Consider the following 25,771-nt stretch of genomic DNA (forward strand, 5'->3'; position numbering starts at 1 on the left):
ATTTCTGGATAGCAAACTTGTATGATCTGATGGGTTTACAAGATCCTATTTATTCATTTCAGATGAATATGATGAAATGCCTGCAGTAAGAGATCAACTACACATCTACTTTCTTTTAAATCCATTCAAGTCATGATTACAAATCTTTTGCCAGTGATAGTAAATCCATAGCCAGAAACTTCATTATAGATCATTATTTAAAGCCCATTTCAGACTTCAACCATTATCACAAGGTATGAAAATATAGTGAAAGCTGCAGAAAACACATACTTAAAAGGTGGGGTTTTTTTTTTTTTTTTTTTTTAAGCAAAGACAAATATGCAACAGAGACCATGCAAAGTTCAAAATCTTTACTATTATTTATTATCTGGTCCTTTACAGAAAAAGTTTGTTGACTATGGTCTAGGTCAAACACATCATGGTAAAGGAAGTTTGACCAAAATTAAGCAGCACCGTTTCATTAAACACTTCATCTTCTAACATCCTGGATATTAGCAACACAGAGGAATATTTCTTTTTGCTTGTTTATGACTCACTCAGCCTACTCACATTTGGAGACAGTCTTTATTTGGGTACCAGTTGCATAACAGGGACTTGAAACCAAAATTGTAACCAGATGGTCTACCCATCCAAGAGCTTTTATTATTAACAATAGAGGCTTTCAGATTCCAATTAACCAAGAACCAGGAGGGGTGATTAAACAGGTATGTTGGGCACAGATACAATCTTATGTTAGCATGGGGAGTAGGGTCCTAACCATTTTGCATTCCTGTTTCATGCTTGCTGGGTCATATCTCCTGTAAGAAATGTCTAGACATATGTAACTGCAAGGTATCATCAGATATCCTCAGTTAATCCAGCCTCATCTGTGACTGCATAAACCTCCCTGTTCTAACTGGAAAGGTTCCCACTGTGGCTTAATTTTCATTTATTGTCTTCTGCATGACACCTGTGAGTGGCAGATAATCTCTCTGACTGGTTAGGGTGACTCTGTCTCCTATTTGCAAAACTTTGTGCTGGGTTGTTATATTTTGCCAACTTACTGTTGAATGGATCTTCCACAAATTAAGGTTGGATTTACTTCAAAGCAAAGTCCACTCACTTCCTGATTCTTCAAGCATAATCTCATCATTGGATCCATGACCTCAGATCACTCTTTATGGCCTTATTATAGCCTTGTCTATACTGCCTCACACAACCAAAACATCTCTTCCAACTGTGCCAATTCTCTAGCCTAGAAGATCTTCATGGACTGACCACCTCTCAGGACAAGAGGATCTCTTAACTTAAAAGCACAGAGTAATTTTCTAAGGAAGACAATCTTCCTAGGATTATATTGCCCAGAAACAAAGAAGTACTTAGAAAAGGAAAAAAAAAACAGAAACAAAAAACCCTTTATTTTGAAATAACCTTAGAGTTACAGAAGAGTTACACTCAGGCTCTTAGGTTAGCATCTTATATAACTATAGTATGTTAAAAAAAACTAACAATTTAATATTGGTACAATACTAAACCACAGATTTCATTCAAATTTCACCATTTTTCCACTAACAGTCTTTTTCTGTCACAGCATCCAAACCAAGATATCATGCTGCATTTAGTTCTCCAATCTGTGAGAATTACTCAGTCTTTGCTTATCTTTCATTTCCTTGGCACTTTTGAAGAGTGCTGGTAGGTATTTTGTAGAGTGGCCCTCAAATTCTTTTCTCATGATTAGACTAGGTTTACAGGTTTGGGGAAAGAACGTTCTACAGGTGATTTACCCATCTCGCTACAATACATCACTACATGATATTAACATGATTAGGACATGTGGTGCTAAATTTGGTCACTGAGTAAGGTAGTTCAAGGTAGGAGATAGACGGGCTCCAGGTTGGACATTTACAATCGGTCAGCCTCCTCTTTGCCTTTCCTGAGATAAGAGATAGGCGGGCTGCTGTTGAGGAATTTACAACCAGCCCCTCATTTGCTCTTGGAAATGGAAGTAACAACAGAAACCGGGTAAATAGCTAGTCTTGTCTCTTGTTAACATCTTAAGGCAATAATCATGGCAAGGACAAAGAGAGGCAAAGATCCCTCTAAGTAAAAGATAAGAGAGACACTATACATGTTCAGAAAGGCTCCTTGAAGTCAAAAGTCAAAGGATGATTCCAGGCCATAATGAGTCTTGCTCCTCCCAGAAGCCTTCACTTCAAAATCCATCTTGACTGCCTGTGAACCCCAGGGCAGGGTCCTAGGTAGGTCAGGTGTGGGAAAAGAAATCAGATACCTGGTCTGAAGGAAGACTAAGGTCAGTTAGTCTTAAGACAGAAGCGGAAGAACTGCCTTTATATAAATGACTTAACACCACTATTTATAGTGTTCCTCCTCACTAGGGAGGGGGATGCCCACACCCTTTTACTCCAGTAGGAAATCTCTGCCTTGCTTCTATCTCACCTAAACAAACTGTTTGTCCATGTGCTCTCCCACTTGTTGTTCTGCTATGTCTTTAATAATAAACTTTGTACCTGGTATTTACAGTTTCTGCCTCTGTGATAAACGCATTTTTCACTGGAGGCAAAGATCCAGGGAAAATTAGCTTCCAGCCCTTGCTGATTTGGTGGCTAGGATTCCGAGTTTTCATCCAGGGTACCCAGGTTCAATTCCTGGGCAGGAAATAAAGATTTGACTTCATGCCACCAAACACTGCTGCCTTGCTGAGATCAGTATCTGCCAAGTTTATCCACAGGAAAATGTTCTATTTATTCTAAGACATGTTTCAACAGTCTTCTTCTATCATCCCTTCAAGACTCTCCATTTGTCTCACAGATTCTGGATATGGGTCATATTACCCACGTGCTGTTTAAAATGTCTAGACTAACATATCAATTGCACTTAAAAAAAAAAAACCAGTCATTAAGGTTATAAAACTCATGGCTTACAACTCATTTGCCAAGGGTAACAAATTTATAGCAAGTAAATTTATTTCAGAAAACTACTTTAGTTTCCCAAACTTAAAGAACTCAATAACAAAATCCATACCCACGCCCATCCTACCTTGCCAAATAATTAGCAAATCACCAAAGAGAAGAATTTTCTTCTTCTTGGAGAAGAAAATATATGGACAGTTTTAAGAAATTTCCTTGAACCTAAAAAATCAAAACCTAGGAATCCAATGTACAGAAAAAATCTTGTGTGTGTAAAAGCATATGTATTTGGATAATCAATGCAACATTATGCAACATACACAGCTGTGAAAAACAAAAATAAGACTGGGAAAATCTTCAAGGTATTATTAAATAAAAGACCAAAAAAACTAGAAAAGTATGTATAATATAATCCAATTAAAAAAAAATAAGATACATGCAAACATGTATAAATGTACCGAAAGGAATGGAAGGTAACATGACAAAGTGACAGGGCTAGGGTGAGAGAACAAACAAGAACTTCTATGTTTTGCTGTCCACAGAACAATATCATTTAAATCATTTATAACAAAAATATACTTCTATAAAAAAGAAAATTTACTTGGCAAATTTACTTGGCCAAGTAAATTGCCAGAAAGTTGCCAAGTACTACAAATTATTTTTAAAAGAATATCCTTTATATGTCATAGCTCAGTTGGAAAAGAATCCTCCTGCAATGCAGGAGACTCTGGTTCGATTCCTGGTTCGGGAAGATCCACTGGAGAAGGAATAGGCTACCACTCCAGTATTCTTGGGCTTTCCTTGCGGCTCAGCTGGTAAAGAATCCGCCTGCAATGTGGGAGACCTGGGTTCAATCCCTGGGTTGGGAAGGTCCCCTGGAGAAGGCTACCCACTCAAGTATTCTGGCCTGGAGAATTCCATGGACTTTATAGTCCATGGGGTCACAAAGAGTCGGACACGACTGAGCGACTTTCACTTCACTTCACTCACAGGTGCACACCTATGTTCACAGCAGCATTATTCATAATAGCTAAGCTGTGGAGGCAAACCAAGTATCTGTTGACAGATAAATGGATAAATAAAATGTGGACTATATATACAATTGAATATTATTCAGCCTGAAAATGAAGGAAATTCTGATACATGCTACAGAATGGGTGGCATTGAAGCCATTATGCTAAGTGAAATATGTCAGTTAAAAACACAAATACCTTATGATTCCATTTATATGAGTTGCATAGTCAAAACTGGGGACAGAAATTAGAGTAGTGGTGCCAGGGACTAGAGGGATGGAAGAACGAAGTTACTACTTTACAAAAGTTAAGTTTTATAAAATCAAAAAGAGTTCTATGGATGGATGGTTGTCACAGCACTACAACAATGGAATGTACTTAATGCTAGTGAGGGCTTCCCTGGGGACTCTGTGGTAAAGAATCCACCTGCCAGTGCAGGAGCCCGGGATTCAATCCCTGGGTGGGGAAGATCTCCTGGAGAAGGAATGGCAACCCACTCCAGTATTCTTGCCTGGGAAATCCCATGAACAGAGGAGCCTGGCAGGCTACAGTCCAAGGGGTCACAAAAGAGATGGACATGACTTAGAGAGTAAATTACAACAATGCCAATGAACTATACACTTAAAATAGGTAAGATGTTAAACTTTTTATTATGCATTTAAACAAAAAAGTAACTAAAACAGCATATTTCTTGCTTAGTAAAGAAAAAACAAAGAAATATTAATGCATTCAACTGCCTGCTTAGCATCTCCACTAGTATGTCTAAGAACAAATTACCACTTGACACACCCAAATCTGACTCTGATATCTCTCAACTCTCACTCAAAATAAACTGCCTTTACCATCTTCTTCATCTCAGTAAAGGCAACCTCATCTGTGCTTAGGACTAAAAGCTTGGAAGTATTCTCAAGTCCTCTTGTTTTCTCTCGCACTCTATATCCTAGTGAAAGTTGCTCAGTCGTGTCCGATTCTTTGTGACCCCATGGACTATACAGTCCATGGAATTCTCCAGGCCAGAATACTGGAGTGGGTAGCCTTTCTCTTCTCCAGGGTATCTTCCCAACCCAGGGATCGAACCCAGGTCTCCCGCATTGCAGGTGGATTCTTTACCAGCTTAGCGATAAGGGAAGCCAAACAATACTGGAGTGGGTAGCCTATCCCTTCTCCAGCAGATCTTCCCAACCCAAGAATCAAACCAGGGTCTCCTCCATTGCAGGCGGATTCCTTAGCAACTGAGCTATCAGGGAAGCCCAAAAGGGGATGTAACCACCAGGAAATTCAGTTGACTCTACCATCTATCATTACCACCTGCACAGCTATTATCCTGGCCTAAATTACCACAATGTTTGACTGGATTATAACAAGACCCCCCATCTGGTCTCCCTGCACCCATCCTTGTTCTCAGTATGTGTGGCCTTAGTTGCTCAGCCGTGTCTGACGCTTTGTGACTCCATGGACTATAAGCCTGCCTGGCTCCTCTATCCACTGCATTTTTCAGGCAAGAATACTGGAGTGGGTTGCATTTCCTCCTCAAGGGGATCTTCCCAACCTAGGGATCGAACCTGCATCTCCCGTAGCTCTTGCATTGCAGGCAGATTCTTCACCGCTGAGCCACTGGGAAAAGTACTGGACTCAGCGCATGTTTTCAAAACTGCCAGACAGTCCCTTTTAAAACCTGACTCAGATCATGTCACTCCTGTGCTTAAAATTCTTCAACAGCTCCACATTTCACTCACAGTTTAACAACTGAACTGTTAATTCCAGCTGACAGGTTTCACAGGACCTGCTTTTAGTCCCCTTAGCAATGACTTCATTGCCTAGTATTGTCCCCTTGCTAACTACACTCTAGTCATACTGGTGCCCTGCTATTCCTCCAACAGGAAAAGCATGCTCTATAGGCATTGGTTTAGCTGTTTTCTGCTGCAATGCTCTTCTCCCAGATAATTGCTTTCTCTTCACATCTTGGCTCAATCTGCATCTTTTCAACATAGGCTACCCTGACCACTCTTATCTAGTATTCACTTCAGTTCAGTCGCTCAGTCGTGTCCGACTCTTTACGACCCCATGGATCGCAGTGTGCCAGGCTTCCCTGTCCATCACCAACTCCCGGAGTCTACCCAAACCCACATCCATCGAGTCAGTGATGCCATCCAGCCATCTCATCCTCTGTCGTCCCCTTCTCCTCCTGCCCCCAATACTTCCCAGCATTAGGGTCTTTTCCAGCGAGTCAATTCTTCGCATGAGGTGGCCAAAGTACTGGAGTTTCAGCTTCAACACCAGTCCTTCCAATGAACATCCAGGACTGATCTCCTTTAGGATGGACTAGTTGGATCTTCTTGCAGTCCAAGGGACTCTCAAGAGTCTTCTCCAACACCACAATTCAAAAGCATCAGTTCTTTGGCACTCAGCTTTCTTCACCATGCAACTCTCACAGTTTCCACTGTTTTGCCATCTATTTGCCATGAAGTGATGGGACCAGATGCCATGATATTAGTTTTCTGAATGTTGAGCTTTAAGCCAACTTTTTCACTCTCCTCTTTCACTTTCATCAAGAGGCTCTTTAGTTCTTCTTCACTTTCTGCCATAAGGGTGGTGTCATCTGCATATCTGAGGTTATTGATATTTCTCCTGGCAATTTTGATTCCAGCTTGTGCTTCATCCAGCCCACCATTTCTCATGATGTACTCTGCATATAAGTTGTAATATACAGCCTTGATGTACTCCTTTTCCTATTTGGAACCAGTCTGTTGTTCCGAGTCCAGTTCTAACTGTTGCTTCCTGACCTGCATACAGGTTTCTCAAGAGGCAGTTCAAGTGGTCTGGTATTCCCATCTCTTGAAGAATTTTCCACAGTTTATTGTGATCCACACAGTTAAAGGCTTTGGTGTAGTCAATAAAGCAGAAATAGATGTTTTTCTGGAACTCTCTTGCTTTTTCGATGATCCAGCAGATACTGGCAATTTGATCTCTGGTTCCTCTGCCTTTTCTAAACCCTGTTCGAACATTTGCAAGTTCACGGTTCACGTGTTGCTGAAGCCTGGCTTGGAGAATTTTGAGCATTACTTGGTTAGCGTGTGAGATGAGTGCAACTGTGCAGTAGTTTGAGCATTCTTTGGCATTGCCTTTCTTTGGGAGTGGAATGAAAACTGACCTTTTCCAGTCCTGTGGCCACTGCTGAGTCTTCCAAATTTGCTGGCATATTGAGTGCTGCACTTTCACAGCATCATCTTTTAGGATTTGAAATGGCTCAACTGAAATTTAATGAGCTCCACTTGCTTTGTTTGTAGTGATGCTTCCTAAGGCCCACTTGAATTCACATTCCAGGATGTCTGGCTCTAGGTGAGTGATCACACCATTGTGATTATCTGGGTCATGAAGATGTTTTTTGTACAGTTCTTCTGTGTATTCTTGCCACTTCTTCTTAATATCTTCTACTTCTGTTAGGTCCGTACCATTTCTGTCCTTTTTTGATCCCATCTTTGGATGAAATGTTCCCTTGGTACTCTAATTTTCCTCAAGAGATCTCTAGCCTTTCCCATTCTGCTATTTTCCTCTATTTCTTTGCCCAGATCATTGAGGAAGGCTTTCTTATCTCTCCTTGCTATTCTCTGGAACTCTGCATTCAAATAAGTATATCTTTCCTTTTCTCCTTTGCTTTTGCTTCTCTTCTTTTCACAGCTATTTATAAGGCCTCCTCAGACAGCCATTTTGCTTTTTTGCATTTCTCTTTCTTGGGGGTGGTCTTGCTCCCTGTCTCCTGAACAATGTCCCGAACCTCCGTCTATACCTCATCAGGCACTCTGTCTATCAGATCTAGTCCCTTAAACGTATTTCTCACTTCCACTGAATAATCATAAGGGATTTGATTTAGGTCATACCTGGATGGTCTAGTGGTTTTCCCTACTTTCTTCAATTTAAGTCTGAATTTGGCAATAAGGAGTTTATGATTTGAGCCACAGTCAGCTCCCGGTCTTGTTTTTGTTGACTGTATAGAGCTTCTCCATCTTTGGCTGCAAAGAATATAATCAATATGATTTTGGTGTTGGCCATCTGGTGATGTCCATGTGTAGAGTCTTTCTTCTCTTGTGTTGTTGGAAGAGGGTGTTTGTTATGACCAGTGCGTTCTCTTGTCAAAACTGTTAGCCTTTGCTCTGCTTCATTTTGTGCTCCAAGGCCAAATTTGCCTGTTACACCAGGTATCTCTCGACTTCCTACTTTTGCATTCCAGTCCCCTATAATGAAAAGGACATCTTTTCTTGGTGTTAGTTCTAGAAGTTCTTGTAGGTCTTCATAAAACTGCTCAACTTCAGCTTCTTCAGCGTTAGTGGTTGGGGCATAGACTTGAATTATTGTGATACTGAATGGTTTGCCATTCAATATATAGTTATAGTTAACTGGTGTAATATATATATATTATATATAAATAGTGAGCTGCTATATATATATGTAATATATATATAGTTAACTACTAAAAGATATAAGATATAGTTATAACTGCTATAACTGCTTCACACATTTTACCCCCTCTGATAGTACTTATCACCTTCTAATAAACTGCATTATTTATTTTGTTAATTGTCTCTCTCCCCTGGTTAGAATGTAAGCCCTGAGAACATCTCATGAACATCACCTGCCAAATTAAGTAGATTCTCAGTAGCTAATTGTTGAAGGAATTCTAGACACTTTAGGCAAGTTTCTCTTCATCTGCTTACATTTTCAGTTCCTATTTCATGAGAAGTGTTTTCTAAATTCCAACAAAAAGGAAAGACGGAGCTGCTTGAGAACTCAATATACAAAATTTCAAACATTTCCATTCTGAGGTAAAATTTAAACATTTCAAGTTATTTATATACAAATTCTAAATATCTAGGGGGGAAAAAAAAACTTTACCCAATTCATCTTCCTCAACCCAGGAGATTTCTAAACATCTGGAATTGTGGAACTATCTACATGTTTGTCGTGATTAAAAAAAAAAAAAACTGTAGCAGCAAAAAGTCCCAGCAATAGACTGAAATATCTTCTGTAATTTTATTTACATTTATTAGACCAACTAAAATGCACTACAGCTGCCAGTGCTTCAGACTCAGCATCTGATACTACCTAAAATTATAGACTAGTATAGAGTTAAACTGTTAGGAAAAGTAGATTGCTTCAGGCCTTTGAAGTTTAAAAGTAATATGAACTTAAAATAAACCTTGAAGGTAGGTAACTGTAGATATTCCTTATTTTTAAAGGTTCCACTGTGTTGGGACATTAACAAGATGGCACCAGTCAAGCTCTGTCAACACATGCTCTCAAGCTCCTCTCACCCCATGTTCTGTAAACAATGACTTTGCACAGTTATGTATGGCTGAGATCATTTACAGAACTGTGCATGCGTGTCATGAGGTACTCGCTTGGTTACGGGCTACTTTTTGCAGTTCGCCTGTAAGAACACCCTGGAAGCCCTGGCTGCTGCTGCATCAGTCTACACTGGAGTGACATCATGGTTACATTATATGAGGTTATGTTATGGCTACTTATGGTTATGTTATGGATGCTGCTACAGATGCTGCATCAGCCAGGCTGTGTTATGGCTGCCATGCCACCCAGGAGAGAATATTCATGTCTGTAGTTCCTACGGCTCCTCAAGTCTCCTTCCAGCCTCTTACCTCGAGCCTTGCCTACCCTGGATTCAGGGAACAGTGTGTACAGTGTGAACGGCAAGACAGCTGGTGTAACAAATAGGATCAGCACTACATTGCTTTATGCTACAAATAAAATATGTATAAAGGTAACTTAATACTGTATCTAAGGCAAATCCAACAACATATGTAATGAGATAAAATAAATGCAGCCTCTGAAAACACAAAAATAATTTGTTTTCAAACTAGTAACAGTTTGTTTTCCTGAAACATGTTTCATAATTTTGTTAAAATTTTTGCTACTCAAAAATAATAGAAAGGTTAATAAAATTTCTAAAGACTGCTACAGTGACTAATCCTTTCAAAGTTAAAATTTTATTAGATGAACTGAAACACAACTCACTAAGACTGAGTTCCAGTTTTGATGGAAGTTTTGAGCTTATAGATAAGGCCCACAATCCTAGTACCTGTTATGTATATGTACATATGCTGTGGCTACTGTTCAGTCGCTCAGTCATATCCAACTTTTTGCAATTCCATGGATTGTAGCCTGCCAGGCTTCTCTGGCCATGGCACTTCCCAGGCAAGAATACTGGAGTGGCTTGCCATTTCCTTTTCCAGGGGATCTTCCCGACCCAGAGATCCAACCCGCATCTCCTGCACTGGCAAGTGGATTCCTTACTACTGAGCCACCTGGAAAGCCCAATACAGCAGACTGCATATATCACTACAATTCAATCATGAGTTCTAGGGGTCTGAATCCCGGCTCCCCACTTTCAGAGTGACCATTTGTTAGGTGCCATGAATCCCCACACAGAAAGTGCTGGAATCATATTCCACCATGCCTCTGGGTTGGTGCTGGGACTGCTTGATCAGTGTGTTCTGTCGTGCCTTGGTATAGTGTTATTTTGGGTAGAGATCAAACTTCCTCTGCATCACCCTGAATGGGAAAGGGAGCTGGAGGCAGTTCTTCTACCCCCACCCATACACTGATGGAGGTTCCCCTTTTGGCCATAGTTAACAAAGAATGTTGGTCAAGAGTACAGAAAAACTCTTTTGCTATTTAAAGCACAAAAAAATTATTCTGTGTCTACAGCCATGACCAAAGCGGAAGGTGAGAGTAAAGACAAACTCAATCAATTACATGTCGTTCTTTCTGCCTACTTGCAAAGCGCAGATCTAGTTGACACCATCTGATCTGGAAGAGGTTCATAGCCTGCTGTGCTGTATCGGGTAAACTGCTACCAATTTATTTGTCGTTCAGTGGCTAGGTTATGTTTTACTCTTTGGGACCCCATGGACTGCAGCATGCCAGGCTTCCCTGTCCTTCACTACCTCAAATTCATGTTCATTGATTCCATGATGTTCTCCAATTTATAATAACACCTATTTCTTGGTTCCTTTTTCCTTATAACCAAGTGGAAGAAACTGAGCCCTAGATTTATCAAAACATCTTGCATTACTGCTGTACTGACAATGAGAAATATCCCTGAAAAGCTGTCCAACCTAATCAAGTAAGTGCTGAGTTTTGAAGTCATCACACTTTTGCCAGAATCTAAGGTTTATAACAGTTTTTAAGTTTTGAAACTGATGAACATACCATGAAAGACCTCTAAGTATATTAATTATGGGCCTGCTAACTGGTGTTAGATTTCCCCATAGGATCATCTGTATCAGCTCAGATGCTGTACACATGCACACCTAGGCAACTTTCCTTGATCCCCAGAAGCATAACACATGGCTGTTTCTGGGCCAGTTGTACTAGTTTTACAGCTAGTTTACTAAACACACCCTTGGGCTTTCTAGGTGCCACTAATGGTAAAGAACCTACCTGCCAATGAAGAAGACATGAGATGGGTGTTCAATCCCTGGATCAGGAAGATCCTCTGAAGGAGGGCATGACAACCCACTCCAGTATTCATGCCTGAGGAGCCTAGAAGACTAGAGTCCATTGGGTTGCAAAGAGTTGGACACAACTGAAGCAACTTAGCACACATGCAAACACACCTTTCCAGCAATTTAAACATTCTTCAGGGTACCTTTGTCATACAATTCTCATTTGCCTAGGTTCAAATCCTGGTTTTACCATTTAATAGTTGAGTGACTGACTTACTTAAATTTCCTGATCTGTAAATGAGAATTCATAGGGTTTACAGCAGTACCCTTCTTATAAGGTTGCTGTGAAAAATATGATTTAATTCTAGTGAAAGTACTAGAGCAGTAGCTAGCACATGATAATTGCTATATAACTATTTGCTATTATTTTTATAACCCATATAATACTCAGTGCTGTATAATTGTCAGGGTAGCAGATCAGGGGACCAGATCTTTATTCTCTCCTCACTCTAATCTCTTAAGGCCCTTCCCTTTTGCCTCCTCCTATTCCTGCCATTCTCCTTATATTTACCCTTACGAAGGCCTGAATTTTGATTTACCAGCACTTGCTTATGCTTGCTTACTGGCAGCTGCCATTTGCTTCAGTGTCTCTGCTACTTTCAGGGATTCCCAATAGGCCATTTTGGATAAATTCTGACCAGTTAATGACTCTTTTGCAAATTAATACAATAATGAATTATTTACAAATAAGTGGCATGGTACATTAAACATGAAAACGGTATTAGTAATGACAATGTGATATCTGACTCTTTTTTTTTTTTTCTGGCTGTCCCATGAGGCTTGTGAGATCTTAGTTTCCTGACCAGGGATTGACCTCAGCAGTCAAAGTGCAGAATTTTAACCACTGGACTGCAGGGAATTCCTTGAGCCTGACATTTGACACAGAGTAGAATTTAGTGTGGATCATTTTAATCCCAGACAATTTAATGATTATTCTTCACCTTTTACCATGATTATAAACACATATCCTGGATTCCATAACTTTTTTCATTTTTCCTCCATTTTACATTACTCACAATCACTAGTTTTTAACAATCATTTTCTGAAAAGCACCTTTAACTGCCCATAACCCCTCAAACTCAGTATTTAATAGCTCTCATCTTTATGTCTCCAAAGTACAAATTGCTTTTATAAGCTCTGAGAATATCCAATGGTCAACTGTAAAATGAATAACAAAACCTACTTTATTCTTTTTTTTTTTGGTTCCTCCTTACAGGTACTAAGTGATAACTCCCTAATTAAAAGTGCCAGATACTCTGCTAATTACTGGGGGCAGGAGGACAAATAAGACATAATTCTTACCCTTGGCTAATTCTGAAAGAGATATGTGCAGTCTCATAGGTGTCAGTCCCCTTGATCCCATCCCTTTGCTAACTGCCGTTAGGAGGCAACTGGACCATTTACCCTATCAGCAATGGCAGAGGATGAAAAGGAGAGAATTAGTAAGAGACTGACTTAAGAAGGGAGGGATAGAGAGGAGGAAAGGATAACAATTACTTAGGCTCCTGACTAACTGTCAGGGAAACGGTGCCTTTCACTTTAAGAATGCAAGAAGACTAGAGTTCTGCGTGCAATATTTTAGGAGTCTGTGAGACTGTGCAGGAAGAACAGTTTGCCCTGTTCACTCATTAGGTTTGGCCAATCTTAACACTCCACCTGCCTCATTTTCCAATCTCATTGTTAAAGTTTTCAGATATATTCCCTCTGAAATTTTCTTTAAAATATCATTTCAATGCTTGTTAAGGTAAGGGGGAAAAGCCTATTTGTCCCATGCAAGGTCAGTTAAAAGAGAATCTGACCCATTTCGTTGTTGTTGTTGTCTGTCCCAGTAACTACGGGTTAATCGCTTGTCTTTCTTCAGAAGGGCTGATTTCCTTAATTTTATCAATCACAATAACAAATATCAGTCAAGGGATTAGGCTGGAGGGAGGGAAAATGCACTTATTGAGAACAGGGCCAAGTTTCTGGGTGTTTGTGGGTTCCTTCAGGACTCCACAGGGCTCACAGAAGTCCATTAAAGAGCCCAGGTGAAAAGTAACAGCAGTCTTCACAGGAGGTGTCGCATGTCCTAGGACAACTTTCACCAAAGTGTGTCCTGTGAACAAGATCTCTCAATTTCCCCCCTCTACCACTCCACCACAACCAACCAACTAATCATGATTCTATATGAAATATTTGTGATCTGCCAAATCTGACAGTTTTATCTTGCAGACTCATGATACCAATAGGCATATTGAGGCATCAAGAGCCCTACAGTAAAAAACAAAAACAAAAACCTGTTTAATTTTGAACCCAGTATATGTCCAGGAAATATTTTTATCATTTATTACAAGTTAAAATACCATGGCGCTTAGAACACATTTTGGGACAAGTTACCCCAGGGACTCCTCCCGTTCTAACAACTATTGCTCAGGCTACTTTCCATACTTTCCTAACTCCACTGCTCCTGACTTCCTGATAATCCTTTGGCTGCCGACATGACCATAACTCTCAAATTATGAACTGAAACTCCAGCCTGGCCTTGGCTTTTAGACATGACCCTACTGTCCCCAGCTTCAATGCTGCACAATCCCACAATGTGCTGACCACAAAAGCAGCATTAGGGGCAGATCCAGGATGCTTGAGTCCTGCACATGGAGTTTAAAACTGGAGTAGCCTTCAGCTTTAAAAAAATCGGATGAAATGACATTGTGTAATTCTGCCAGTCTACTTCTACTTCCTTTCCATTCTCTCCATCTCTCTTCCTCTCACCTGCAAACCCCCACAGCCTAGCAGACAAATGCATACAATTTAGTAAACACTTAGTTCAATCCCTGGGTCGGGAAGATCCCCTGAAGAAGGAAATGGCAAGCCATTCCAGTATTTTTGCCTGGGAAATCCCATGGACAGAGAAGCCTGGGGGGCTACAGCCCATGGATTGGCAAAAGAGTTGGATATGACTTAGCAATTAAACAACAACAACAAGGCGTTTTAGCGTCCATGACAAAGATGAGTCAACTGAGGTGGTGACTAGGTTGGTGATAGATGTCATACCTACATATAGTTTGTAAGTACCTTATGGGCAGGGACTCTAGCTGATAATCCTTTGGTTTTCACTCAGCAAGTAACAAAGTGATTACATCTGTTATAGTATAGCTATTTGCCACGACTCAGTGCCTCTATTTCAGCGAATACTGTGCAGCCAGGAGCTTCCAAATAACCAAGACATTAAAAAAAAAAAAAATCATACTAGATTAAGAAAAATGCAAGAGTGAGAATCTTATTTGGAGTCACTGAATGGAGACAGACTTCCAGACTTCCTCCCTTTTCCCAGCTTTGAACCGCCTCCTTACTTGTTCTTCAGTCTTTCAATTTCTGTTATCTTTGCTCTAGGATACGTCTCTTTACTAAACTCTTAGATATTCCCTCTGGAAACCAATAGGTAGAGGCCCTTAGGCTCACTCCATGCTAGTCTAGTCTTCCTTAGCTTTTGGCTACACAGCTGTCACTTCTGCTAAACCTGACCCAAGCCTCTTCAATGAGGCACTTCCACATATGTCATACCATGTGAAAAGTAACAGGAGTCTTCACCTTCAGCATCCATAAAACGTATGTAGGACAGATATCTGCGTATTATGGCTGAAGAAAGTAAGGTTGGTAAACAGTGGTAAATCCAAGAGTCACACCAGGGTTTTCGATTCCATGGTCAGTGTTCTTTCCACTACAATTCATGGCCCTGTTGTCAGGCTTGTTTGTATTTTGCACTGGAAATAAGCTCATGATCTGGAGCTGTATTTCCAGGATTTCTGGGGCTATGAGGACTCATTAGTATTCATTCTGCTTAACCAAAGATTCCATTAACCACATACAAGCACTACAGTGATCTTAAAGTTCAAATGAAGTGAAATATTGATGTGAGAAACTAAACATACCCTTTAAATCGTTAATGACCCCATATTTGTCACGAGACCAAGTTTAAGAAATATTTTGAGTTTTAAAATAAAGTCTTGGTATCTAATCTAAGAAATTAAGATAATAATAAATGACCTCAGGGAATCAGGTCTCTATTCCATTCAAAAATTCTACTAAATTTAGCAATCACAACTTGCTACAGACTTCAAAGGACTAAAGTGTATTTCTTCTTCATAACTGGAATACAGGCCAACATTTTTCCCTACCTAAAGACTTATTATAACTGTGGGTTGGAAGTAAAAGATAAAAAGGTAAGAGTTAATAAAGCTTTACTGGAACACGGCCACACTCCTTCTTGTGTATACTGTCTATGATGCTTTTTGCTAGGTTGACAGAGTTAAATAGCTATAACAGAAACCATACGGCCTGCAAAGCTTAAAATATTTATGATCCGGCCCTTTACAGAAAAGACCTTGACCTAAATAATCAAGGCAATAAACCACAAATTAGTACTATAAATGTTATGATATTATATGATATTCAGTCAGGTCAGTTGCTCAGTCGTGTCCGACTCTTTGCGACCCCATGAATTACAGCACGCCAGGCCTCCCTGTCCATCACCAACTCCCAGAGTCTACCCAAACTCATGTCCATCGAGTCGGTGATGCCATTCAACCATCTCATCCTCTGTCTCCCCTTCTCCTCCTGCCCCCAATCCTTCCCAGCATCAGCGTCTTTTTAAATGAGTCAGCTCTTCACATCAGGTGGCCAAAGTATTGGAGTTTCAGCTTCAACATCAGTACTTCCAATGAACACCCAGGACTGATCTCCTTTAGGATGGACTGACTGGATCCCCTTGCAGTCCAAGGGACTCTCAAGAGTCTTCTCCAACACCATAGTTCAAAAGCATCAATTCTTTGGCACTCAGCTTTCTTCACAGTCCAACTCTCACATCCATACATAACTACTGGAAAAACCATAGCTTTGACTAGACAGACCTTTGTTGGCAAAGTAATGTCTCTGCTTTTTAATATGCTACCTAGGTTGGTCATAACTTTCCTTCCAAGGAGTAAGCGTCTTTTAATTTCATGGCTGTAATCACCATCAGCAGTGATTTTGGAGCCCCCAAAAATAAAGTCTGACACAGTTTCCACTGTTTCCCCATCTATTTGCCATGAAGTGATGGGACTAGATGCCATGATCTTAGTTTTCTGAATGTTGAGCTTTAAGCCAACTTTCTCACTCTCCTCTCTCACTTTCATCAAGAGGCTCTTTAGTTCTTCTTCACTTTCTGCCATAAGGGTGGTATCATCTGCATATCTGAGGTTATTGATATTTCTCCCGGCAATCTTGATTCCAGCTTGTGCTTCATCCAGCCCAGCGTTTCTCATGATGTACTCTGCATATAACTTAAATAAGCAGGGTAACAATATACAGCCTTGATGTACTCCTTTTCCTATTTGGAACCAGTCTGTTGTTTCATGTCCCGTTCTAACTGTTGCTTCCTGACCTGCATACAGGTTTCTCAAGAGGCAGGTCAGGTGGCCTGGTATTCCCATCTCTTTCAGAATTTTCCACATATAACATATAGTGTTATAATGACTATTATTGATATTATAACACTATTATTATTATTATTATAGCACTGTGTTATAATACATTCATACTATAATTTTCCAGAATTAATCTTGGTTCCCTCCCCAGCTAGCAATGTGATCCCAGGCAAGGAAAAACCTCTAGGTTTCAGGGAACTCACTGGTGGCACAATTGATCTAGTACATTTGGGGTCACAGATGACCCTGGGATGTATTTGGTAAATTAACAATGTTACAAGGTATAATCTTTGGTTTGTTATTGGTCTAAATATCACATGCCCAGCATCCTTGTAATTCAGTTGCGGTTGCCTTCCCATTTTTCACAAAAACTATCTTCCCAAGGAATCTACTGCATGTGAATTAATAAGCCAACAGGTCATGCTTTTTGGTCAGCGCTGCTCAACCATGAATCACCTGTGGAGCTTTAGAAAAGAAAACTATAATACCTTGGCCGAATCCCAAGCCAATGAAATCACAAACTCTAGGGGTTGGCACCCAGGTATAAGTGTGTTTTAAAGCTTCCGAGGTGATTCCAATGTACAGTCAAGGTTGAGAACCACCATTCCTGATGTCCTGTTAACAGGCTTGGATCAAATTAGTATATTCAGTGGAAGCTGTATGAAATAAATTTCATAATTTTAAGCTGTTGAGCTGAAGTTCCACCAAATTTATATCACAAAATGTGGATTCCATGAAGACTGTAAAATTTTAATAGAACTGGTTTAGGCTTGCACCACCAATTGATTCCTGTTTAAGTCATAGCCAATACTTATGTGTTGAGCATGAGGCCTTCTTCAACATCTGGTTGATAAAAATTATCTGATTTTAGAACCCAGTACTAAAAAAAAAAAAAAAAAAAGACACCCGCTGGGTTTACATGAAAAGCCACCTTGAGAATCCAGAAGAAGGAGATTACTTTTGGCTGATGGAGAGTATGGCAAACTTTGCTATGGAAGAAGAGACTTCTGAAAATAATAAAATTAAAAATTTTTTTGACTTCATAAACTCTGAAGAAATAGAAACAGATGTAAGAAATGAACCTGAAGGGCAAAAGATGGTTTTCTCTTAAGAGCTATAGCCAATTCATTTATTCAAGATGTCTGGTTTATAAATTAACCAGAATCTTGGCTTTTCCGCTTCCTTTTTACCCACTGCCAAACTATTTTCCATTTACTCACAATAAATTTATCTGCAGGTCCAGAGAGAAGACCAAAATCAAACTGGCCAAAATGTTTCATAAGGTTTGAAAAGGATGTTGCTAAAACCAAACAGAATTGTTTTTCACAATGTCAATTACAGCAACCAAGACTGGACTACTATTTCTCTACACAAAGGGAAAAATATATCCTTTTCATAAGCAAATCCTTCCTGACCTAGTTTGATTTTCATTCACTTTGTATCTGCTTTTCTGGTTTATTTTTCTGAACTTGATTTCTCTAAACCTGGTTTCCAGCACCCAAAACATTCTAGCCTAATGCTCTCTGAAAACTAAGTTCTGAAATTTTTACTGCTCTAGTGCTTATTGCTCAGGAACAGATCACAGGTAGATGCAGATGTTTTAAAAAATCTGACAAGGTAGGTGGTTTTCCAAAAAGGGCATGGTGACAATCTGTGATCTATCCCAACTCTTTTTATCTTGATACTCTTTTAAGACAAATATTAACATAAATATCATTTGACTAAAATTTTAATGCTTAACAGCTTATGTAGATATTTGTTTTCCTTACTCCTGGCTGTGTAATCAGACCAGCAGGCCTCATATTTTTCCCCTGGCTACATTTCTAGACCAGGAGCACAACAGCATTGTGTGTTTAGCTTCTAACACTGTGGAGGACTGTTCCAAGTCATGCAAAACTTAAAAAGCAAATGCTGATCTAGCTTATCTTTTATTTCTTATATGTATTTTTTGGTTGATAGAGGAAGGAAGTTAGGAAGAAAAATAATCCAATTTATCAAATATAACCATTTTTCTAATTCTGAATTTTAAAACTGCATTACATAAGTCATATTTAGTTATGTCTAACACGATTGCTCCTACAAAGAAAAAGTTTATTCACTCAAGAATGAAACCAATCTTATTACTCTCTTGTTTAAAATTCTGTAATAGTACTGAAAGATCTGTAGGAAAAACTCCATTGTTTTCAAACAGGACCCTTTATCATCAGACATAAGCCTGTAAAGACTTCCTATCGGCCTGTTCACAGTCATGCACCCCTAATGGTCTATCTACATTCTGATCTTCTCCATTCCTGTAACACACTATACCTCTTTTCATGTCTGTATGATTTTGCATATTGGTTTCCTTAGTTCAATAGTCTATCTTTAAACACATTAATCTAGTTTCAATGTCACCTTTTTTGAGGAAATTTCCTTGAGTCAAAAAAACCATCAGTTACCCCTCCTTTTCTATTCTCCACACACACATTTTTTTACCTATACATGACACCTGTCATGCACAATCACTACTTTTACAGGTTTTCTACCCTTTCAAATCAAGTTTTACAAGAACTGTTGAAAAGAAAACATTTCTAGATTGCTACATTTTATTCTCTCTCTCCTTTCTTTTCCTATCATTTTCCTAACAGGAGAATTTCAAAGAGCTAAATGTCTTAAACAGAGGTGGGGAAAAAAAATAAAAAAAAAAAGGAAAGGGAGTATACCCTTGGAACTTAGCAAAATACCTTAAATAGTTTCTCTTCATCTTGCCACAATTTTCTTCATGCAAACTATTCTCTGAATTTCTTAGTCTCAAGAAAAGAGTGATGGAGTGCTTTCCATTTTTAAAGCAGTACTCAGGAGAAGGCAATGGCACCCCACTCCAGTACTCTTGCCTGGAAAATCCCACAGACGGAGGAGCCTGGTAGGCTGCAGACCATGGGGTCGCTAAGAGTCGGAAACGACTGAGCGACTTCACTTTCCCTTTTCACTTGCATACACTGGAGAAGGAAATGGCAACCCACTCCAGTGTTCTTGCCTGGAGAATCCCAGGGATGGGGGAGCCTGGTGGGCTGCCGTCTATGGGGTCACACAGAGTCAGACATGACTGAAGCGATTTAGCAGCACTCAGGCTGCTGGGTGGAGAACAGAGTTCCAGAGGTCAATAATCCAAGGAAAAGTTGAGCATGACTTGAACCAGAGGAGTAGCAATGAAGGCATTAACACATGGTCAGTTTGATATCTTCTAAAGCAGGACTGATTGACAGATTGGATTGACAGACTAGGGAGAGGAAAAAAAGATTCAAGAAGACTAGTTTTAGGCCTGAGCATAAGAAGTAATGGTTACTACATAATGACATGGAGATGACCAGGCTACAAAGGTTTAGGGTTTTTTTATGAGAAGAAAGAGAGTTTTTCCCCAGGCTAAGTTTTAATAACCACCATGCAGAATGACCAACTTCCATGACTAACATTATTTTTCTTCTCAGAGGCACTTTCCTGTGGTCTGCTTCAAGATATGACTTAAAAACTACAGATCTTGGGTCAATTAACAGAGGAAAAACCCTTAGAAGGGTCTGATCTGAACAGGGCTTAACAGGGACTGTGGGAAGGAAAAAGTTAGAGAATGTATTTAAATCAGAGTGAAGACCTTCAAAAATATATTTCAGACCAATAAAAATTAGCTTTGTGGGGCTTCCCTGGTGGTCCAGTGGTGAAGACTCTGTGCTCCCAATGCAGGGGGTCCAGGTTCAATTCCTGATCAGGGAACTAGATCCCAAATGTCACAAGGAAGACCTAGTACAGCAAACTAAAAATTAATGTTTTGTAAAAAATTAGCTTCCTGGACTTCCCTGCTCGCTCAGTGGTAAAGTGTCCACCTGCCAATGCAGAAGACACGGGTTCCACCCCTGATCCAAGAAGATCCCACATGCTGCGGAGCAGCTAATCCATGCACCACAACTACTGAGCCTGTGCTCTGAGAGCCCAGGAGCTGCAGCTACTGAGCATATACGCTGCAACTACTGAAGCCTGTACACACCCTAAAGCCAGTGGTCCACAACAAGAGAAGCCACCACAATGAGAAAGCTGCATGCTGCAACTTAAGAGTAGGTCCTGCTCTCCACAACCAGAGAAAAGCCCATGGAGCAACAAAGACCCAGCACAGTCATAGTAAAATTTTAAAAATAAAAATTTTTTTAAATTAGCTTTGATTTTTTATATATAAAATAGCACAGAGTAAAGAAGACTAACAGAGTGATAAGCACCTAGGAAAAATCTTTTTTTATTTTTTGAATGCATAGTATTCCAGTGTCTAAGGAAAACTGTTCAGGTTTAAATGTTGCTTTTCTTAATTTTAAACAAATTTTTATCTTTATTATGTTACAATTATACACCTTTGAATCCATGTAAACACACAATACTGTCATTGCATGAGTCCCCACTTTATATTAAGTGATCTTTATGTTAAGCAGAAACAGGACATGATATTGGAAACTTCACCATCTGTACCTTCTTCAGCCAGCTTTCCTCCCCACAGTCTAAAATGTGGCCATACCAAACTGCTTATGGGTCACATAACATGAGAGACCTTGTGGTTTCTCATTCCGGAAACTTTGCACATTTCCCCTTTCCCTTCTCCAGGGGATCTTCCAAGCCCAGGGATCAAATCCAGGTCTCCCGCATTGCAGGCAGATTCTTTACCAGCTGAGCCACAAGGGAAGCCCTCCCTCCTTCTGCCTAGAATCCTCTAAATATGGCTTCCCCCAAAACTCCCCATTCCATGAAGCTGACTTCTTAATTCCCTAAATCTCAGCATCACTGATACATCCCCAAATCACAAAACTGCATTCCCGTGTGCTCCCACAGCCTATTATGCACACAGTCCTATTTTCCCATCTTGTATTTTTTGTTTGTATGTTTGGTGGTCCACTTGCTCCAAGAGAGCACAGATCATCACTTGTTTTCTTTCTTATGTATCTCCACTGCTTACCAATGGGCCAAGCACACTGAATATCTATTAATATGAAAGTACTTTGGGGATTTTTGTATAGACTATGTCAAAGCCTTTGAGTGTGTGGATCACAACAAACTATTGAAAATTCTTAAAGAGATGGAATACCAGACCACCTTATCTGCCTCCTGAGAAACCTGTATGCAGGTCAAGAAGCAACAGTTAGAACTGGACATGGAACAACAGACTGGTTCCAAATTGGGAAAGGCGTACATCAAGGCTGTATATTGTCACCCGGCTTATTTAACAGAGTATATCACGTGAAATGCCAGGCTGGATGAAACAAAAGCTGGAATCAAGACCGCCAGGAGAAACATCAATAACCTCAGATATGCAGATGACACTACCCTTATGGCAGAAAGCAAAGAGGAACTAAAGAGCCTTGTGATGAAAGTGAAACAGGAGTGAAAAAGCTGGCTTCAAACTCAACATTTAAAAAACGAAGATCATGGCATCTTGTCCAATCACTTGATGGAAAATAGTTGGGGAAACAATGGAAACAGTGACAGACTTTATTTTCTTGGGCTCCAAAATCACTGCAGATGATGACTGCAGCCATGAAATTATAAGATGCCTGCTCCTTGGAAGAAAAGCTATGACAAATGTAGACAGCATATTAAAAAGCAGAGACATTACTTTGCCAACAAAGGTCTGTCTAGTCAAAGCTGTGGTTTTTCCAGGAGTCATGTGTGGATGTGAGAGTTGGACTATAAAGAAAGTTGAGTGCCGAAGAATTGATGCTTTTGCACTGTGGTATTGGAAAAGACTCTTGAGAGTCCTTTGGACTGCAAGGAGATCAAACCAGTCAATTCCAAAGGAAATCAGTCCTGAATATTCATTGGAAGGACTGATGCTGAAGCTGAAGCTCCAATACTTTGGCCACCTGATGCGAAGAACTGACTCATTAGAAAAGACCCTGATGTTGGCAAAGATTGAAGGCAGGAAAAGAGGACGACAGAGGATGAGATGGTTGGATGACATCACTGACTTAATGGACATGAGTTTGAGCAAGCCCCAGGAGATGGTGATGGACAGGGAGTCATGCTGCAGGCCATTGGGGTCGCAAAGAGTCAGACACGACTGAGCGATTGAACCGAACTGAACTTTGGGGATGGTGGGACAATATATGATTTGTCTCTCAACTTTCCAAACCTTCTGCACACTTGTTATACAATTTTCATAATAAAAAGACTTTAAATCCCTTTCTTAAAAATGACCCCACCTGTTGAAATTACCACCAATTTCAGATCACAATGACTTGAACCTTGTTGAATTTGATAGTTGGAATAACTAATACAGTCCTTTATTTTAGCGCTTGAACTAACACAGTCTTTTCTGAAACAGCTAAAAGCAAAACAAATGAAATCTCACCTCAAGTATAGATAAGATACTCAGTTTTAAGCAGCTGAAAGTGGAACAAATGACAATCTCCCTCAAGAAGAGACAGATACTCAGATAAACTGAGAAACAGAGTGAAAGTACAGTCAGCTGTCTGTATCCTAGAACACAGAACCTGTGGATCCTGGGTGCTGATTATACTATGCCATTTGACATAACAGACTTGCGTATCCCTGGATTTTGGTATTTGCAGGAAGTCCCCTGCAGATACCCAGGGACAACTGTACCTCACTAGATCTACACAAGCCTATCTGCAGACTGGATTCTAGGGGAGTTCTAAGTGGGGTAGAGAATTTATTTTTAATCCTAGTCTTTTCCAAGCTGGTTATATTAATATTACTCCAGGAGATGTTGGAATTATAATATAATTATATATTCTGTATATAATTATATATATTCTGTATATATATATATATATATATTGCAACATAATTATATATAGAAATACAATTATAATATCATATTCTGGGATTATAATACCCAGAATATGAGAAATATCTGCTGCAACTAAATACATCAGAAAATAGTATATTTGTTAAAAATGTTTTAAATTAGTTAAGTCCATTTGCTCTATTAGCAGTAGGCATGAAACATTCTCCCTCTCCCCAAAAACCCTCCTCACAAGTACATGTTGAATAAAAGGTGAATATAGGTTCCATGGGGCTTGCCTGGTGGCTCAGATGATAAAGAATCCATCTGCAATGCAGAAGATCCAGGTTTGATCCCTGGGTTGGCAGGATCCCTCGGAGAAGGGCATGACCACCCACTCCAGCATTCCTGCCTGGAGAATTCCATGAACAGAAGAGCCCAGCAAGGCAACATCGATGAGGTCACAAATAGTCAGACGTGACTGAGCAACCAACACTTTCACTTTCATAGGTTCCATAAGGAAATTGAAGGTATTTTTCTGATGTCTAGGACTTCCCTGGTGGCTCAGATGGTAAAGCATCTGCCTACAATGCGGGAGGACCCAGGTTCGATCCCTGGGTCGGGAAGATCCTCTGGAGAAGGAAACGGCAACCCACTCCAGTACTCTTGCCTAGAGCATTCCATGGACAGAGGAGCGTGGTAGGCTACAGTCCACGGGGTCGCAAAGAATTGGACACGACTGAGCAGCTTCACTCACTTTCTGATGTCTGTCTTAAACTCAAATGTGTCCAAGTTCCTAGCTCTTGAAGAGCCCAACACTCCTCTTTAATAGATAAATTCTCATTCTGCATAAAAGCAAAAAGTTCACTTTCTCCCTACGTTTTGGAGTCTTCCTGGGGAAACTCCCTCAAACCCTCCCTGGTTGGTGCTTGTTGCCTCAAATTCCTGACCCAGTAGCATAGGGGCTAATGAAATTCTGATTTGCCTCCTGGTTCCATCACATGTTAGCCATGTGACCTTGAACAAATTTCTCAACCTGCCTAAGCATCACTTTCCTTGTTTATAAAACAGATATAATCACAATGCCAATCTCATATAGTGCTGCTAAGGAGATTAAAGAAATGGGAAGTACACTGCTTGACATATGACAAGCAACACCTACACAGAATGTCTATTATGCTTTGTTGATTGCTTCTTAATATTGTAAACTACTTCTCCAAAGGTCTCTTGCTGTCCCCATATTAACTGTCTAAAAAACATGGATACAGCCACCTCCTCTAATTCTCCCAGTTTCTGCTGAAGACTAGGAAATAACAAAGGGAAATTACAATTAAAAAACAAGCCAACAAAAAAGGATGAGGAGGACACAAGATAAAATATTAGCTGGCTTCTTCTAGCTTACTGATTAAGCCATCTTTCTCCTTAGCCCTGGCAGGCTGCCAAGCTTGTAGAATTCATCGTAATAGCATATTTGGGGGCACAGAGGGAGAAGCAAGGAAAGCTCATGCTTTCCCAGTACTTACTGCCCCAAAGTGCTGCTTTTTCTTAATTAAAATTTGTTAACATAGAGGAAGTAGTTTGAAAGTGAGAGTCCATTAAATGGTAGAAATATCAGTTAGTGAGACAGAGAGAGAAGACAACAATTTGTGTTATTTAGTAAATGCTTTTTCTCCCTAATGTCAGATCTTGGGTATGTTTCTAAGCCAGCTCCCTTCCCACTTCCCTCAAACCGTTTCTCTACTACCGCCACTTCAGAATTGTAGCTTTACCCTTACAAAACAAAAAAGCCTGTCACAACATTAAGCGGTTCTTGACGAAGTATTTTGGTCCCCACATAGGGCTGCCACTGCCAGGAGTCCCAGTTCTATATCCCCCAACCTACATACCAAATTTGACCCTTATTAAGAGTCTCAAACTTTGACTCCTATCTCTATTTTAATTTTTTTTAATTTATTTATTTTTAATTGGAGGATAACTGCTTTACAATATTGTGTGTGTTTCTGCCATATATTAACATGAATATAATAGCCATAGGTATATGTATGTTCCCTCCCTCTTGAACCTCCTTCCCACCTTCCACCCCATCCAACCCTTCTGGGTTGTCACAGAGCACCAGATTTGAGCTCCCTGT

At 39.9% G+C, this 25,771-nt stretch overlaps 1 protein-coding gene and 2 non-coding genes across 16 annotated transcripts in view; 2 read left to right on the top strand and 1 right to left on the bottom strand.

The window, feature by feature from the left end:
- The window catches only part of FGD4 (FYVE, RhoGEF and PH domain containing 4), a 277,869-nt gene that overhangs the window by 104,934 nt on the left and 147,164 nt on the right, over nt 1–25,771 (bottom strand). For 3 of the 14 annotated variants that reach the window (XR_014082408.1, XM_081591595.1, XM_081591591.1), the window contains exon 1: nt 23,940–24,054. The exons of the other annotated variants lie outside the window; for them this stretch is intronic. Coding sequence is in view for 2 of the 3 variants with exons in the window: in XM_081591595.1 (XP_081447721.1) it covers nt 23,940–23,967 (28 nt within the window). In the remaining variant the exon portion in view is untranslated. Of the gene's footprint in view, nt 1–23,939; nt 24,055–25,771 lie in introns of those variants that run through there. 14 annotated transcript variants of the gene reach the window in all.
- TRNAG-CCC (transfer RNA glycine (anticodon CCC)) lies at nt 20,558–20,630 on the top strand. Its single transcript has one exon. It is a non-coding gene; the product is annotated as a tRNA-Gly (tRNA).
- Nucleotides 24,194–24,266, top strand: TRNAC-ACA (transfer RNA cysteine (anticodon ACA)). Its single transcript has one exon. It is a non-coding gene; the product is annotated as a tRNA-Cys (tRNA).

This window comes from Giraffa tippelskirchi, chromosome 4 (genome assembly GCF_054371585.1).
Source record: "Giraffa tippelskirchi isolate mGirTip1 chromosome 4, T2T-mGirTip1v1.2.pri, whole genome shotgun sequence".
Taxonomy (NCBI): Eukaryota; Metazoa; Chordata; class Mammalia; order Artiodactyla; family Giraffidae; genus Giraffa; species Giraffa tippelskirchi.